Genomic DNA, 18,851 nt, shown 5'->3' on the forward strand with positions numbered 1-18,851 from the left:
CTTCTGGTGGCATTTGAGGGAGTTGTTATTTCCCAGCTGGTCTTTGACTCCTGAGCCTGAAAGGAATGTCATTCCCACACATCTCATGACTGATCTCTCATCCCTGTGTGGGGATCTCAGATACATTATCTTTACTGTTAATTATTTAATTCATTGGTAGGAGCTGTTGCAGCTACTAACTTAGGTAATTTGGGGGTTATAAGTCATCATCCTGTGGTTAAAGATGGGAAAACTGGCTTGGACAGTTACAGAAATGGAGAAAAAATAAGCAATTAAACACTGAAATGACAGGTGTATGTGAAGTTCTCCAAAGCAATGTTCTATTTAACTGATTTAATACTAACAAATATGTTCCTATTGCTTCAACTCTACAGGTGCAAGGGGAGATCCAGGTGTAATGGGACTGTTAGGAATTCCTGGACCCCCTGGCATGGTTGGAAGGCCAGGCAACCCTGGTATCCAAGGCAAGTGACAACTTTATATGCCTTCCTTATCACTTAGAACACAGGAATTTCAATGCCCAAGTTACTCTTGTGATCCATTTTTGTGTATATTATCACTCCTGAGTACAGATGTTGTACTGGAATTTCTTTGAGTCTTGCTAAATCTGTTTTCGTTATATGTGCAGTCTGCAAACTGAATAATATATTATTTTTTTGCAGTTTTGACTTGCCATCTTTTCTTTTTCATTTTTTTAAGTGGCTGGTGATTTGCTCAAAAATGAGCAGAGAGCCTTTTTGCTGGTTTTTTTCCCTCCTGTTTGGATACCATTATTATATTTATTTAACAGACGCAAGATTTTGTTTTTATTCTCTATAAGAAATATCTTCCATGTCTTGCTGGAAGGACAAGCATTACTTGCTACAAGTAATCTGTACTTGTAGGTGTTTTATTGATGATTGGAGCAGTTAAGAAGCTAGTTTAGGTTGTTTTGCAATCTATATTTACATATGCAAATTACAACTGCTCTTGAAGATTGGCATTATCTGCTTTGCTTTATTATATCAACTAATCAGGTCTCCTGAATGTTTCACTCTGTTTTCTTACAGGTTCTCCTGGCTTCCCAGGAATAAAGGGAAGAAAAGGATTTCTTGGAGAAAAAGGTGAACCAGGTGATAAAGGTTTTCCAGGACCATCTGAGACCTTGGTTGGTATTGGGGACAAAGGAGAACGAGGTTTAAAAGGTACACATTCATTGTTCTGTCATTAAAACTAGCCAGGGTTGTCATCTGTTTTGCAGTTCCAGTGGACTCTAAAATATGGAATAAACTGACTCAACTGCTGAGAGTAATCACATTGTTTTGAAATAATTATTGCTAAACACTAGAACTGTCTTCTTTTTTATGGATTAGTTGGATATTACATTGAATATTCAGTTCAATTTTAGTAAGTCCTAAGTCCTTTAAAAAGCTCTCATTTTTATGCTAAATAATATATCAGTAGTACCAGGAGGCTTCTATATATTTATATATATATATATATATATATATACTCTACATTCATGTTTTTACATTTATATTATTCTGTGAGCACAGAAATGGCTGCACTTACCAGCCAGAGGCTGGATTGCAAAGACATTAAATCTGCTCAGAAGTACTTGACTGCCAGAAAAACTCCTTTGTTTGCAATATTAATATAGACTCTCTATATGAGCTGTAGATGCTTAACTAATGCTATCTGGCTTTTTCTATTGGTATTTTCCTATGGAAGCTTTCAGGAACTTCCTATTGCCTCCACATGAAAAATACAGAAGATGTTGGATTTGAGTTTGTGTTTTGCTTCCATGTGTTCAGAGTGAAAATCCCATGCTCTACTTCTGTTTCATTACCTTAAAGAGTTATAGAATGTTAAACTTTGTACAAAAGTTATATTCTAGGATGTTGTTTTGTAATATCTTTCAAATGAAACTTCATTTTAGGAGTTCAAGGCCAAATGGGTGTGAGGGGAGAAAAAGGAGACGTTGGTGTGCAAGGTCCACCAGGTGTTGATGGGTCTGAAGGAATGCCTGGTGTACCAGGTATGGAATCTGTGCATTAAAATTCCTGTGCCATGTGGGCAGGGAGGTACTGCTGCTGCAGTGCACACCAGCTTGGCTCCAGAAGCAGCACTACATTCTCTGTTAACTCTCAAGCTTTCCTGAGAATTCTGAAACTGGGCAATTTCAAAAGCTGCACTTTGAATGTCACAGCAGCTATCACAAATTATTATTTGCTTTCTTTCAAATATAGACCATTGTTTAGGATGACAAATAGCAAATAATATTAAATCCTGAATAAAAATAAATCTAAAAGCTGATGAAACCAATGAATAAAAATTAATATTTCTAAAAAGCAAAAAGAAGTCTGAATTTGCAACATTATTTAAAAATTAATTCTAAAATTTTACAATTTTGCGCAAAAACTATTTTAGGTTTTTTTAAATTTCAGATGAACTATATTTCCCTTTTCAAAACTTACATATTTGACTTGTATTTCAAAAGTTAGCAGATTTCCAGTGAAAAGCAGCTTTAAAAATGTCAGGCTTTGGCACACTGGCATGTAGAAAGGATGTTCACAGAATATTCTAGATGTATTTGGATCTTTTAGTCATTAAACTGAGTGCTAATTTACCTAAATGAATCTCAAGATAAGTGAGTGAGGGGAAAATTGCCTAGGTCACACTCAGCTTTTTACTGTATCATAGTCATGAGAAATCTGTCATAAGCAATAATGTAATTGTTCCATGCACAAAACTAAACTGAACTGGAGTGCAAGCAATGAAAGGAGAGTCCAGTGCATAAATGCAAATTCATGATCTTGAACAAATTCAGCTAAAATATATTGCAGTGGCTGTCCCTAAGTGCTGCAGTCACAAACCTTAATTTTAACATTGATACCTAAGGTATTCGCTATTTCCTTGGCTTTCTGAAAACAATAATGATAATTTTATCTGTGTCTGTGGCAAATGGCTCCATGTTGATTATCTATGTAATACACTATTACAGGTGCAATAGTAGGTGTGTGGTAGAGGATTTTGTATCCATCACAGTTCTAACATGACATTTATTTCTTCATCTTGCAGGAGCCAAGGGATTTATGGGTCTTCCAGGGATTCCTGGAGGACAAGGATTCCCAGGTGCACCTGGAGACCAAGGGGACATGGGAATTCCAGGTCATTTTCTTTCAAGACATATTACAAATTCATAAAGCTCTCTAGAAGCATTTGCACAGGTCTGAGCTGTTACTGTCAGTACACCACACAATTCTTAGACTGGGATTTATTCTTTAGTATCCATAGACTTATCTTCACCCTAGCATTTGCTTGACTTGCAGAATGCAATTCTCCCTCTCTATCCAAATTCTTTAATTTATATATTGTTACATGTAAGAACCTCTTTTTAGAAATCAAATCACAGTTTAAATTACTTTAACGAAGAATTAATATCTCTACATATAAGCAATAGCTCACAAAGCGTGGAGTGTGAAATGCAATTAGGATCCTTTTAAGAATGGTATCAGTACTGGTATTTTTTCCAGGTCCAAAAGGCCAGAAAGGATCTCCAGGCTTTCCAGGACCATCAGGTGACCCTGGTCCACCAGGCTATGGTGGCTTTCCAGGTGACAAAGGAGATCCTGGGTACCCATCTGCTGGGCCTCCAGGAGAACCTGGCCCAAAGGTATAAAGGCAGTGGAAAAACTTTCCTGTTAGGCAGAGCCTTTGACTATAGAAACAGAACAACATGTAAGCAAGAGCTGCAGAGTTTGCAGATATAGTTGATTTAGTAGTGGTAAGAAATATGAAAATTCTATTGTGTCATTACTCAGGAGAAGTTTATTTCATTATATTTCATTTTAATTCTGCAAAAATTTCTTATTTATAAAGATAAAATATCTTGAAGTAATTTGTTTTCTGTAAAAGTTCTAATTCATTAAGAACAAGGATGTTAAAAAGTTAAAACATCGAAAACTCATTAGCAAATGCAGAAGTTTTATATTATAAAACTTGTACTGTTTGGTTTTGATATTCTGGTAATATCCTTGCACAAGATTTTTTTTCCTTAGTAATGTGTATTACATCCAGTTTATGCTGTTTGATCATATATACCTTGCTAAGAAGAAAACAGTGTTTTTAAGTTAGATCAGTTGGATAGTTTAACTCCACATGTTCTGGTTGTTGAATAACTGGAAGTCTTTTTACCTATGAGATTATCTGAAATGTGTGGCTGAGGCTATAAATTCCTCTATAAATCCTGTAATTTAAATTTATTTTCAGTATGAGCTGGGTAGCCCCAGTGAGATGACTGTGAAAAGTCAGTAGAAATTCAAGGAAAAAAATGCAATTCAGTATTTTGTATAGCTGCATATTACCTAAGGAATGAATATTTGGATCAAAAGAAGAGCGGGTAGAATAAAATTGAAGGGAAATCTGTGCCAGGGAAAAATCTAAAACCAACTTGGTTTATAAAGGTTACAAATAGATCTTAACTATGTCTAAAAGATCAGTGGTATTATGAGAAAAGCTTGTATTTAGTCTGCTTTGGTTTTTATCTGAAAATCCTAATGAAATGTGATTACATGTAAATTGCATGTGATTTTTCTATTCCACACTGTGATTCTTTACCTGTGTGTGTGCAACTGTTTCTCAGGGAGATCCAGGTCCTCCAGGAGTTTTTGGCAGCAAAGGAGAAAAGGGCTCTGAGGGTCAACCTGGGCTTACAGGAGTACCAGGACCCCATGGGATCAGAGGGGAAGCTGGAGGTGCAGGAATCCCAGGTATGGGGCGCTTTTGGAGGGCTGGTGAGCTGGTGACACTTGTAGAAGATAATTCCTCAAGTGCACGAGTGCCTGGGGGTGGCACAGTGACTTACACTGCCTGCTGCAAACCTCAACAGCTCCTCTGTGGTCACAGCAGCCAGGCCAGCTTGGGTCACCTGGAGAACTTTTGCTGCTGGCCAAAGCAGAAACACCAGCAAAGCTCTAAACCGAGTCTGGATCTAGAGGTGATGCCACTTCCCCTCTGCCACACTCTTTCTTCCCACAGGGCAGTGTGGACCCCCTGGAAATCCTGGTGTTAAAGGATGCCAGGGCCGCCCAGGACAGCAGGGAGTCCCAGGCCCTCCTGGTATGGTATATAGCTTCTCTCCTAAATCACTGCCCTGGATTTGGGATTTCAGTTCAGTCTGAGGCTTTGTTTGCCTCCTTTTCACAGCCCATTTTCAATGTTATCAGTTCAGCTGAGGCAAAAAGTTTTAACTTTACTTCACTACTGGAAAGCTTTTTGCCCATTTTTTATTTATAAGTAAATATCCAAGGATCTCAAGATGCGATAGCCACACAATTATAAGAGAGGCTTAGGTTCTTTAGGTTCTACCTCCTAAAAGACAATAATAAACTAAGATATAGGTAGATGAAGAGAAGGAAACTAACTGGAGTAACAAAGAGTTGTAGTTGTCTGCTAAAGCAACAGAACTAAAACAGAACTAAACTATACCTCAGGGGCAGTGTGCATATGTAGCAACAGAGAGGTATGCATTGAAGGTTTTATTATGCCTGTGAAAATAGTGGGGCTGTTAAATCCACTGGAGTCCTGTGAGCTCCATACAAGCTGCTATATGCTGCTCTAGACCAACACAGCTACCCCTATCTTTGAAGTAGCTGATCTAATTAAATTTTAATAAAGGGGAGTCAAATCTTCTCACTGCAAAGTTACAGAAGTAAAAATGATATTGTGGTCCATTGTAATTCACAGGTGCTGTTGGAGCCCCTGGAAAACCTGGGCTTGTTGGTGAAAGGGGTACTCAAGGTCAGGATGGTATGCCTGGTCCCCCAGGAGTAAAGGGAGAACCAGGTAACAGCAGTGAAGTATTTTCATTCTCTTTGACAATTGGGTTTTTTTCTGTAATTATAGTGACAAGGATGATTTGGGAAGGATTACCAAGGAGCTTCTGTGGAGCCAAAACTAAGTTTAGAAGTAGAAGGTTATAAGTGGTTTTCTATGTAATTTTTGTACATGCTGTCAACAACCCAAGTGCATTACAAATGCTCTATTCTACACGTGTTGTAATGTCACCTAAAAATATCCATGTCTGCAAGAGTCAAAATACTGCTGTTAACAGCTCTTATGGGTTTAATCTCAAAGAGTTTAAATGAACCAAAATCCTTTCAAAGCAATCTTCTGTCTTACATGAATATAAAATAAAAGGAATCACAGTGTTTTCCTGCATAAATAGTGAAAGCTTCCATGACCAACACCTTGGGTTGTGAAAGCTTTCATTTAAAAGTCACTCCTGATGTTATCAGTGTTCAGATAGATTTAGTCCTACACTGAATTCTGACAGAATTTTACACTGAAAATTTGTTCTTTGCATCCTAGTATCAAGAAGATACTTAGAAGGCATCCATAGTATTTAGAAAGTATTCTCACGTTGAAGTAATCACTGTTTGAAGTAATCACTGTTAAAGTATTTTCTTTTATAGGTTTACATTTGTTTTTCTGTTTTTCTTAATAACTAAATTAAGTGTGCAGGGTTTTTTCTTTTTTTTTTCTCTGAAAAGAAAAAAATAGCTTCTTCTTGTAGAATGTACCTCAAATAAGATTGACCAATAAGCGTTCTTCCTATAAATAAAAACATAAAAATTTAATTTGTGGTTTTGTATAGAAGAAGTGGATATAATACATTTTACTTTACATACATCTGAACTCTACCTTTTGATTCCATGATCTCTGAAAAAATGTATGAAATATTAGAAAACTGTGATGTTTTCTAAAAATTATTTTGGACTTTGAGTGTAATGTGACCCAATATTTTACAGGACCACCAGGGAGAGGGATCCCTGGTTTTCCAGGTATTCCTGGGCGTAGAGGTGAGTTGCCTTTTTGAAAAGCAGCAGCTTAATTTTTAAATCTCAGAACCATCATCAAGTCCCCTCCTGCTTTCAGGTGCTTGAAATGGCACTAAGTGTCAGAGGAAATCAAGAGTGATTCTGTGCTTTTGATCAATGGTTTGGTCCTATATAGTAAATGTCAAGGGTTGTTGCTTGCAAAGTTTAGATTGTTGTAAGAGGCAAATAAAGGAGCTGACTTCTGTGGTCTTGTGAAGGTGATATACACATTCTAGAGCTTTTGAAATGTTATTGTGATATATAATTGGATTGCCAGAGTAGGTTCTTATCAAAACAAGATCCTTCTGAATAATAAGCACATTTTGAGAAAGCTGCAGTGGTTGCATTTTAATTTTGTTCATCTTCCCTTTGATATTGATAAACAGAAGAAGGACTCTTCCCATTTTTTAGGTTTTACATTGTATTTCTAGTGCTGGTAGAAATCCACTGATTTGCTTTACTTTAAAAAAGTAAAATTAAAAGCACTCTAAGATTGACTTTAAAACAATATCCTTATGGAATAGTCTCTTATTTTGTTGCATTCATATTGATCCAGTTTTAAAGGATTTCTTAGTTCTGAACAAAGAAGCATTTCTTCTACTTATTCATCAATGAATATTCCCTTCTCTGGTCTGTTCATCCTCCTCTCAAGTTTATTCCTTGGGATGAGCAATCTCTGAAATGGAGTGGGGTTTTTTTTATTTGTGGGGTTTTTTAATTTAAAAAAGTAGTGTGTACCTTGCTGTGAGTCCTGTCTTCTCAGAACTATTTTGCTTTAGGGTAGCAACCTGGCTTTGGGGCCTTCTCTGTACTAAAGACAAGGGCTGAATTCCACCTTTGCCATATAGGAAATGCACTTTTGGAGTTGTCACATCACCTCACTGTCTTGACAGCCTTCTCCACATGTGATATCCACACTTTGCAGGAATCAAAGGGGACATGGGACTGCCTGGTTTTCCTGGGCCTCCAGGTGTGAAAGGTCATCAGGGAGATCAAGGACCCATTGGACCTCCTGGCTTAGTGGGGTTACCTGGATTTCAAGGCACCACAGGCGTGGCAGTCATTGGCCAGAAAGGGAACAGAGGTACTCCTGGTGCACATGGAAGACCAGGTGTGTTGTTGGAACTCCTTATTTGTCTGAAAGGATATACTGATAATTTAAAGTAGAAGTCAGCCTATCCAAAATTCAAGATTGAAAGGGGTATTCCCTCAAGAGAGTTTCATAATTAAACAGGTCCTTTAGTAGCTAATGCAACATTACCATTGCAAACAATGTGATCTATGCAGTGACATTTAAATTAAAATAACTCTAAGCTTTTGAGCCCACCTGATTGCATTATCTTGCTTCCTCCCATGTGGTTTGTGAGGCAGCTGAGATCCAACCTTAACAAAGTGAGATAGCCTAACACCTAAACCTAAGCCATGTTGTCACTAAACCATGTCCCTAAGTGCCACTCATGCTAAGTGACAACATGGCTTAGTGTTAGGTTTTCAATTGGACTTAATGATCTTAAAAGTCTTTTCCAGTGTAAATGATTCTGTGATTCCAGACTTAACTACAACTGGAGGATATGCAAAAGCCTGTAGTGTTGAAGAGTACTGTAAGTTCTGATTTTAGACTAAATTAGCAGGCTAGGAAAAATTTTATTTTTTTAAAAAGTATGTATATTTCCTAGGAAATCACTGAGGTGATAAACATGAGTTTTTTTATAGAGTCATTGAATGTTGCATTGTGTTGTGTGTAATCTAGGTGAAAAGCTGTTGGCAGCAGTTTTCCCTTACTCTGATGTTTCTGTATAGGTGTTCCTGGTTTTCCAGGCCTTCCTGGTCTTTCCACTCTCAGCGTGAAAGGAAGCAAAGGTGTCCAAGGGGCGGATGGAATTCCAGGGCCAAGGGGCCCAGCTGGTGACATTGGCCCTCCTGGTCCCAAAGTCAGTGAAAGGAACAGTGCTTCTTTCTTACTGCATTGATAGTCTGCTCTTACTATGAAAAGATATTAATATCCATTAAAAAACCCTCCAAAATCTCCAAACAAACAATAAGCCCAAACAAGCGTCCCCTCCTACCCATTTTCACAAAAACACCTTGTTATGGAGGAAATAAAGTGGATATGAGAAGCCAGTTTTATGGACTTCAGTGGGTCAATAAGAATTGTTTTTCTAATTCCTGGTATGTCATTTCCTTGGCTGGTCTGTATTACAGAATAATATGAACAATAATATGACAATTTCTGACATGCTTAAAAGTGGAGCAGATAGTTCTAGTTACAGCATATTCTGTGAACATAATGCCTTGAATATTCTGAACAAAAATAGAATGTATTTCATTGTGTGAAGATGCTGCTCCTATTTATCACTGATGTTCTCTGTTTTGCAGGGAATAGAAGGTCGATCAGGCTATCCTGGTGCTAGAGGGGACCCTGGGTTTCTTGGATTCCCAGGTGTAAAAGGTATTCATGTATTTATTATGCACACTCCTGTGTGCCAAATACAATCATTTACATGTTGAGTTGTAATTTTATTTGTGTATGAGGGGTTCTAGAGACACAAGGTTTTGCCACGAAAGCCCGGGTTAAGTCAGGTCTAAATGAAAGCATTCACTAAGAGTTTTCACTGAGGTGCACACTCTGGGTGGGTCTTAACTTAGGCTCAGGTGAGGAAGGGCTGACTCATCCACAACCTCCATTTCAGGCAAATTCAAAACAAGTTTGTCCTGAGTGAGTGATGAGCTATAAGGACTTTGGCACTGAATCTGCCAATTGGAAATATGCCACCACTGCTAGAAAATGTAACTTTTTGACAATCTCTTAGCTATAAAACTCAGGAGCATTTAATCATAATTACAGCACTGTGTCCTTTGTTTGCTGTAAGAATAGTTCTAAATAAAATCTCACAGTTTATCAGAAGATGAACTGTTAAATGTATTGGCTTCATTAATTTCATATTCCTGAGGGTAAGTTGAATCAGTAACTAGCTAAAAATACTTTCAATTTAGAAAATTTTCTATTGATTTAAATATGATGCAGGCCTGCATTACTCCAGTATTCTCATTTCTCAACTGCATGATTTACAGTCCCACAGAATTGTCATTACTGTTTAACCTACCTGTTAGTGATCCATGCTAACTATTGTGCATTTTATATTTATTCTAATTGGCAAAGTCACCACACAGACAGTAATTTTACTTTCTTTAACCAAAACCTGTCATTTCACATATGTCAAATCTCCCAATGTGGTATTAAAAATACTTTTAATTAATTCTTTTGTTTCAAGCAGAACTGTGGAGCATGATCTGTAACCTCATATTGTACTCAGTGAAAAGAATGACTGATCAAATTTCTCAATAAAAACTCTACACCTCTCTTAAAGCCTTCAGCATAACTGACAGTAGGGTTAAAGGGAGCTGAACTCCACTTGAAGGCTGCAAATCCAGGGACAAAAACATGTAAGATAGAAAGGATATAGTCTAAAGTTGAGAATTTAAACTAGGTTTATGGAACTACCTTCATATAGATAGGCATCATCTTATAAATTAAATGCACTTGATCTATAAATTATGCAGTTGCAGCAGAGGTGAAGAAACCCACTTTCACATTTCAAACCAGTCTATAGGCTGTGTTACCCTTTGGGAACTTTGCATGGATTTTGTAGGACTCTTCAGCAAGCCTCTGAAACTTTGACAGTTGTTTTGACATTTTAAACCAGAGAAATATCTTCAGTCTTCTCTTTTAGGAGAAAAGGGTAATCAAGGACCCCCAGGACCACAAGGTGCAGAAGGGCCAAGGGGACCAAAGGGCCAGCAAGGTAATCAACTCTTCTCCTTCCAATACCAGCTGACATAGCTTGATTTATTTGGTTTGTTTTGTAGCTTGTTTGCTTTCTCTCATTGTAAAGCAATAGATCTTCATTATATTTTTGCTGCTAGGCCCATCTGGATTCCCTGGAAAAATATTCTCCATTCCAGGAAGCAAGGGTCCTGCAGGACTGCCAGGAGTCCCAGGAACACCAGGTGATCAAGGAATTCCAGGGATTCCTGGACTACAAGGTGATTTATATTTTTATCTCTATGCATGCATCTGTGTGTGCTGCTTAGGAGAACATTTTGGTTTGGTGGAAAAAACTTCTGCACAGAAATCTGACATGTCTTAAATCTTCACCATATGCCTCTGGGGAATTTTTTCTTGATTGCAATTTAGGACCCAAAGGAGTAAAAGGTCTACCAGGCCGTTTTGGTCACCCAGGACATCCAGGATTACCTGGTCCAAAAGGAGACAGGGGATTTCCAGGACCAAGAGGTACAGGAAAGCAGAATCTCTGTTTGGCTGGTACTAACTGAATTTACAGATAAATTATACTGCTGATTTCTGTAAATCCTTCCTCTTACATGTATAGAGATTCTGTCATTTACAGAACATTTACAGTAACTTTAGGGACATATGTAAGCACATTCTTAGCTTTTAACAGATGCTTGTTCACAACTGAAATAATAATTTACAGAACTATGCCTTGACTATGCTCTTCTGTTATTAATCACTTCTATTTACTTGAAATCTTGAAATCTATACACTTGAAATCTGTAGGTACCAGGGTGCCTTTTTATTACATCAAAATAGAACAAAATATTTTTATTTAGGCATCATGAAATGTTTTTACTTTAAGGTTTTTTTGGTTAAAATGTTCATGTTTCTTTAAAATACCTCACTATGCCACAAAGCTATGCAGTGTAAAGCTGCCTGAGCTAAGCCTGAAGAACTCCTACATCTGGAACATATATTATGAGTTTTTAAGTTGTATCTTGTTATTGGTAATTTTTTTTTGTTAGTTTTCAAGCAATTTCACAAATCTAAAAGAAATGAAAATTTAAACAAAATTATAATACCTGCAGACATATTTATTTCTCATCCACAGGACAACCTGGATTGATTGGCTTTCCAGGTCTGCAGGGGTTACCTGGATCACCAGGTACTATCACTGCTGGTCCAACAAGAAAAGGATTTATCTTTACCCGGCATAGTCAGACAACAAAGGTTCCTTCGTGCCCACATGGGACATCCCAGATCTATGTTGGCTATTCACTGCTTTTTGTACAAGGAAATGAGCGAGCACATGGACAAGATCTTGGTACTGTATTGGTAAAAAAAATTCAGATTGTTTTCTTAGAGTCCAGTAATGCTAAATTGTCCTGAAACCAAATTTACAGTAAGTGTCTGAAATAAACATTGGTTTCAACCATCTGTCTCCAGAGGTGCCTGGAGTCAATTCAGGAATCATGGTTTAAAAGACACTTTTCTTTCCTGCACTCCTATATTCCCTTGTTGATATCCCTAGAGATTTTTGAGGAAGAATTCAGTTACTTATGGATAGGTGTCTAGTATACATATAACCTTGACATATATAACACATATAACCTATATATAACCTTGACAACATTTGAGCTGACACAGGGCTGACAGTAACACCACAGGATGTGAAGGAGAATCTTGTGGATTTTGGAGTCTAAGTGGGATACTTTAGGGTGTGAATAATATCACCAGAAACTTGTTTAAGCAGCTGAGTCCCTGCTACTGTGTCAAGGGCTGATACCCTTCAAGAAGATTGTAGTGTTTTAACAGATTTTGTTCTTAGCCCTGGTTTATTATATAGATATTTTTGTATAAGCCAGCAGCATTTTGCTTTCAGATAATCTTACTGAACAGACTCTTTTTATAGTTAAGAACTGTTTTAGTTCTTCCTATAGTAGATTGGGTGCCATCGTGTGTCTCTTCTGGTCACTGCAGTAAATTTAATCTCCTTCTGCCACAAACCTCTCCTCCTTTGTCCTCCAGGAACAGCTGGTAGCTGCTTGCAGAGGTTCAGCACCATGCCATTCTTGTTCTGCAGCCCCAATGATGTTTGTAGCTTTGCTTCTCGCAATGACTACTCCTACTGGCTGTCCACTGCAGTGGTGATGCCACCAGACATGGCACCCATTTCTGGCAGGGCACTCGAGCCCCAGATAAGCAGGTAAAATGATAAGAATTTTAGCACTTCTGCCCTGGAACCACAGAGGCATCACAAATTGTTTTAAGTGGCAAATCTTAGGCAAGACCTGGCTGTCTCAGCCAGTACAAGCACTGACTTCATCAGCCTGGGTTTTGATTACTCACCTAAGTATGTCACATACTCAGTGATACTCTCCAGAAAAGTTGGAATAAAGCTAGGGACCCACCACAGGGCCTATTGCTGCAGAGCCAGCATAAGAAAATGGCACACTGTCCTACTGATTGCAGGGATTGTTTTCTTTAGACCCTATCATTATGGATATTAGAGACAGACTAAAACGAAATAAAGACAACTTTGTTATTTAGAATTATAGCAAAAATCAAGTTCTGCTTTCAATTCTGGATCATGTATTTACTTTCATGTAATATATGTAGTATTCATGTATATACATGTAGTTGGTGAAGAACATTGTAAACTGAGCAGAAGGTTCTCAGCTATGAAACACTGTTTTGCACGCTTGGCCCTTTCTAGTTGCTTGGAATAGCTGAGAAGGATGGAGAACAATGTAAGAGAAAAGTCCTAAAAGCAAGAAGGGCCTAGAGCAGCAAAATCTAAGGTGGGAAGGCAGGCTTTGCACTCTTATCTTCTGTCCTGCCCTACCCTACCCTGTTGTTTCAATCCAATAGCTCAGCTTCAGTTTCCTCATTTAGAAAATAAAGATTACTTTCTCTAATGTTTGCAAATAAAGGTACCGAAGTACAGAACTTTGAACTAAGCCAGAACAACATAAAATAATGGGCAAGGGAAAAAGGTAACATACTGCTCATTACTTCGTTAAAGGCAAAATTAAGAAGCTCAAATGTTCTGGAATTGCTTCCCATCTTAGAACAGTTTAAATCAGGTGTTACTAGGGGAGATTGCAAAGCAATTGCAAGGTAAGATATATGGGTTCAATTTACACAAACCTGTGGGAGCAGTAGCATTTATAGTAAAGTGTGCTATGCCATGAGGTAGCTACCATCCTAGAAGGCACAAGTTTGCTCTGCTTTCATGTTTTCCCTCATGTCTGCACTGAATGTATGTGCTTTCCTACACAGGTGTGTTGTCTGTGAAGGAGCTGCAATGGTAATAGCAGTTCACAGCCAAACAACTGTAGTTCCTGCATGTCCAGATGGCTGGATGTCTCTCTGGAAGGGTTTTTCTTTTGTTATGGTAAGGATATAACAACTTGAATTATTAATTTCATGTCCTCTCATTTTCATTGGTGTTTTCAAAGCTCATTTGTTTCTTAATAACTGTTAAATCCTTTTGATTGTTTTTCCTCTGCCAAGAAGTAGAAAATAATGCTATTAATTCTTATTCAATTCCAAAAGCATAGAAACAGCTATTCTGATCTGTTCACAAAAATAGGTGGCAGGAGGAAAAGCAGAAAAGATAAGAGAAGTACTAAAGGATTTTAGGCTGGCAAAAATAACTGCATGCATTCACTTTCACATGTTATGCTAAGATCTAGGAAATAGGTTTGGAGAGTGGAGTGGTTAAAATGGTTCTGAACACAAAAACATAGAAATAAGTGACCAAATTCCATGCCAGGAAGTTCTTATAAAAATCAGATTTGGGGCTGAAGTGCACCGAAAGCTAAAATAAAAATAAATGCAGAACCCTGGCTACAGCAGACTGCCTCAGCAAGTTTGATGCCATAATTAGATATGAGTGAAGTTCATAATGGAAGTGCAAACTGAGAACAGCTTATGGGACTAACAGTATATTTATAATAGGGGATGTAGCATTTCATCTGTGTTACCCATGTCTGTGGGATGTCATAGGGATTGAAAAAATAAGGTAGAGGAATTTTAAACCCCTCTTTTTTTCCTTAATGTAAAGTCCTTTTAGGTCTAGGGTGAAGTTTTTGTTTCTCCTGTGATTTGGCCCCAAGTAGTAATAATAATAAACTTGGGAAAAAATGAGAGAATTTTTTAGCATTTGGTTAAAACAATTTACTTGTTTCCAATATCAGCAAAGTTAGATGGTATTTTCTAGCCAATTTTACACCATTGTAAATTATTATAGAGCTATTTCTACAAGCATTTACCAACATCAGAGAAGGAAATGCCTTTTCTGCTTTTTGTGTTGGGAGAAGTGATCAGTGCAATAAAAAATATGAAAACACACTCCTGCCAATTTGGTTTATTTGTAATGTAGTTACTGTTGTACTCAACTGGACAGAAGCCAGCTTTCTAGGCTTTGTACTGGTTAGTTTCATGCATTTTATTGACCTGAGAAAGGCCTTTGCAGGGACTTAAGAAATGCCATAACTCCTTGAATTTTCAGAAGGCTTCTGTGCTTCATTGTAAGTTTTATCAAATGAATCTGCATTCATTTTATTTTGTCCAAGATATACCAAAGAACATATGGTACGTTTCAGAAAGGGGTGGGGGGGGGGGTGTTTGCAGTTTACTAAAAGCTGATGGACAAGTTCTCATGAAAATGTTTTGGTGGTTGCAGTACACAAGTGCTGGCTCAGAAGCTTCTGGCCAAGCATTGGCATCTCCTGGATCTTGTCTGGAAGAATTTCGGGCCGTCCCATTCATAGAGTGCCATGGCAGGGGGACATGCAACTACTACACAAATTCCTACAGTTTCTGGTTGGCATCATTAAATCCAAGAAGAATGTTCAGGTAAACTGTACTTCCCTGCATCCCAGTGCCTGCAAAACCTGTGGCAGCTTCCTTTGTAACTCCCTTTGGGTTAGGCACCCATTTGTCAGGTGCAGAGTCATTTTGTAGCACACGGATGTTTGAGCCAAGAATTTCAAGGCTGTTGTCAGTAATTCCATATCCAAAGTCTCATTGTCTCTCCCTGTTTTTTAAAGAAAAAAATTGAATGTTTGGGTTTTTCTTCTAGGAGACCTGTGCCACAGACTTTGAAAGCAGGACAACTAGAGAATATCATCAGTCGTTGTCAGGTCTGCATGAAGAGACCAATCTAAATGCTGGCCACTCTTCACAGAACATGAAACTGATTTATTACAAAAAATTGCCTAACTCTGAAGAGCTATAATTTATTGAAGTCCTGCTGCATCTGGAAAGAAAACTAAAAATTGCCAGGGCAGCACTGTGGTGAGGTAGGGCAACAGTTTGACTTTTGTCTATGACAAATGACAAAGCACTTTGTTGGAGGAATCTTATAATGGCATCTGCAGGGACATCTGCTGAACCTTGTCATTTCTGAGCTGCATCTTCAACATAAAACCACAGCATCACCAGATCCTTAATGAAAGATGTCAATGCTGCCTTGTGTCATGTGCTTTTCAAACAGCAAGACAATCTAAACGCTCCTGTATCAGCTTACATATGTTCAGTGTTTCAAGTGGATATCATTTAAGATGCCAGTCTGGCACTTATGAGAGATAGGGTTCAATAGGAAATATTTTCAGTGCACTTTTAACTATATAATGATTCATTAAGAGTTGTTTTGGTTTGGTTTTCTTGTCTAATAAACAAGTATCTCCCCATGTACCTCACCCTTCCTCTGGCTGGCAAACAGGAATACAAAGGTTTTTGTATCACTGTGATGATAATGGTGCTTGACTGGCCAGAGAGGGAGCGACAGCAGGCACTGGGCAGGCAGGACAGTGGTGACAGCAGTGGCTCTGTGCTCCAGAGTGACTGTGGCTGAGGGCTGACTGAAGAAAGTGTTGGGAAGTTTTCTTTAGATTCCATGGCTTTTGACATTGATCATGCAGTCTTTGAGTTCTTCAAATTTGGCAGAAATTATTATGGTCACATGCTTTTGTCTCTCCTGAAGAAAAAGTATTTACCGTGTAATTTGGGATTTTGTTGGAATTAACAATTACTGTATGGCTCAAGGGCTCCCATGGCATTGTCAGGTTATTACACACCCATCAGGATGTGATTGCTAACAAAATCTGTAATACTTCCATTTTACAGTATTTCATATTTAAATATTTATCACAAATTGTATTCTGTATTTAAATATTTAGCACACACATCTGCAAATGAAACCATTTATTCCATACCGATAAATGTATGCATCCAGAATTTTTAAAAAGACTGATATTTAAATTGTACCATTTAAGCACTGACTTATATACAAGAGAATCCAACTATAAATGAACATAAATACTTGAAAAGCACTTTCATTTTCTCATATAAATTATATTAAATTGTAGCTCTGAGGTTTTTTTAATATTTATAACATTGCACTTGCAAGGCTATTTAAAATTGTAATGTTGACATTTAAAATGTTAATATTTTTTAATACTTGCACAATTTATCAGAATTTCAGTATTTAGTGAAGAAGCCTAATTCATCTGAATAGTTCTGTAAATGCACCATTTAAAATGTAGGGTCTAGCAATTCAGTGAAATAACCAGGATTTCTCCTTTAGATGTTTTTTTAAGCCAGTGAAATTTTATATTGTTTCTGTTAAAGTACTTGCAACATGTTTGTCAGACTGTTTGAATTTTCAGTGTTAACCTAACTAAGAAAAGGTTTTGTCTGTGTTCCATGCCTGTTTCTTATGATGGAGCTAAGATGAAGATATCATTTATATGAACTGAATGGATATTTTAAAATTATTGTTTGCTTGAACAGTCATAGTAATTCTGTTTGCAAGGTACAATTGTGAATTTACAGGGTTTAATGAAGAATCTCTTTGCAGATGCACTACTGGTAAGAAGGTATTAATGTCAAGTTAATATTTAGTCTTTCATTTGAATCAAGCCTGGGGTTGAGATTATCTTCCTTCAAACAATCACATACTAGACTTTTCCATAAACTCTGAAGTTTGCTTTAAATACTCAAAGACCACACCTGTTGCTTGGTAGGTTGTTGGGGTGCTGGTGGTTTTTTTTTTTCCATTAATGCTCGTTGCAGTCATCCAAACATAGAACTGGTGACTGTGGAGACTTCCACATAAAACTAGCTGGTAAAATGCAAATGTGAGTACCTGAGGCTGAAGTCTGCTGGAAATGTGTCCAGTAGAGAATAATGTGTAAGGAGAAGGGAATGGATTGTGGCTTTGAAGTACAAAGGTAAGTTACAGAGAATTATGTCTCTTAGTATAGCATATAACTGGAAGTTATGCCTTGTTCCTAGTTTTGGATTCTGCTGCTCACTTTTTTGTGGCCTTCAGAAGTTACTGAAGAAAGATGTTGATAAATAGCTCTAAATTTTGAGTGCTCAAAATGAGTCTTTCTTTCAAAAGCATGAAATACAAGTGCAGGGACACATGTTCATCAAGCCTGGCATAATACAAGCTAGGCACTGAAAATCAAAGGAAAACTTGGGAAAAGTTGATGTTGACTTCTCACTGCAGCTGCAGATCATTTTCCTTCCCTACTGCTAATGGTTGTTGTGAGGATTAGTTACCTGCTGTCTGTAAATGCTTTGGGAGCCTTAACTGGAAAGTGCTGATGAGGTGCAAGCTGTTAATATATGGTACTGAAAGAATGGACACACGAGAAATTGGGAATAATGAGCAAATAATGGGGGCTGTATTCTGCTAAATACAGCCAAATAAAGATATTTTGACTAAATAAAAGACCCATTTCCATGTTGGCTTTTTTTTTCCCCCTTTTCTAGTACTAATGCTCTTGTCCACTACCTGGGCATACCAAAAAAAGGGTTATCTGATTAAAACACATGGGGTGGAGTTTCTCTTAAGAAAGACACTCACTCCCTCTGACCTGGACCACACTCCAAGTTTAGGACTTGAATGTAAATACCCAAGCTGGGTCTGTGCATACCAGCTTTCTTCCTACATAGGATGCTGTGATAAGCTGGGGTTTTCCTTCTCATCTGCTGGTTCAGGGCTGTTTTGGATTCAGTAGCAGAATTTACATTGCTAACTGATAATTTATATTGCCAACACACTGATGGTTAGGTTGTTGCTTAGTAGTGTTTACTCTTAAGTCAAGGACTTTCAGTGAGGAGAGGCACAGAAATGTGGGAGGAAGCATGGCTGGGACAGGTGCCCTGAACTGGCA

General features: G+C 37.8%; 1 protein-coding gene across 1 annotated transcript in view; it reads left to right on the top strand.

Annotated features, from left to right (window-relative positions):
- COL4A3 (collagen type IV alpha 3 chain) overlaps positions 1 to 15,830 on the top strand; it is a 51,935-nt gene extending 36,105 nt beyond the window's left edge. Inside the window, exons 33-52 of the mRNA XM_054282670.1 lie at positions 375 to 464; positions 1,050 to 1,184; positions 1,919 to 2,017; positions 3,061 to 3,150; positions 3,516 to 3,655; positions 4,625 to 4,751; positions 5,020 to 5,100; positions 5,728 to 5,826; positions 6,792 to 6,842; positions 7,786 to 7,971; positions 8,661 to 8,791; positions 9,237 to 9,309; positions 10,592 to 10,663; positions 10,785 to 10,904; positions 11,056 to 11,154; positions 11,768 to 11,980; positions 12,685 to 12,862; positions 13,939 to 14,053; positions 15,347 to 15,519; positions 15,746 to 15,830. Coding sequence (XP_054138645.1) covers positions 375 to 464; positions 1,050 to 1,184; positions 1,919 to 2,017; positions 3,061 to 3,150; positions 3,516 to 3,655; positions 4,625 to 4,751; positions 5,020 to 5,100; positions 5,728 to 5,826; positions 6,792 to 6,842; positions 7,786 to 7,971; positions 8,661 to 8,791; positions 9,237 to 9,309; positions 10,592 to 10,663; positions 10,785 to 10,904; positions 11,056 to 11,154; positions 11,768 to 11,980; positions 12,685 to 12,862; positions 13,939 to 14,053; positions 15,347 to 15,519; positions 15,746 to 15,830 — 2,357 coding nt within the window. The remainder of the gene's footprint in view (positions 1 to 374; positions 465 to 1,049; positions 1,185 to 1,918; positions 2,018 to 3,060; positions 3,151 to 3,515; positions 3,656 to 4,624; positions 4,752 to 5,019; positions 5,101 to 5,727; positions 5,827 to 6,791; positions 6,843 to 7,785; positions 7,972 to 8,660; positions 8,792 to 9,236; positions 9,310 to 10,591; positions 10,664 to 10,784; positions 10,905 to 11,055; positions 11,155 to 11,767; positions 11,981 to 12,684; positions 12,863 to 13,938; positions 14,054 to 15,346; positions 15,520 to 15,745) is intronic.
- Positions 15,831 to 18,851: the final 3,021 nt, after the last annotated feature.

The sequence above is a fragment of the Melozone crissalis genome, unplaced genomic scaffold (assembly GCF_028551555.1).
Source record: "Melozone crissalis strain CALT ecotype California unplaced genomic scaffold, PUWL_Pcris_2 ptg000034l_1, whole genome shotgun sequence".
Taxonomy (NCBI): Eukaryota; Metazoa; Chordata; class Aves; order Passeriformes; family Passerellidae; genus Melozone; species Melozone crissalis.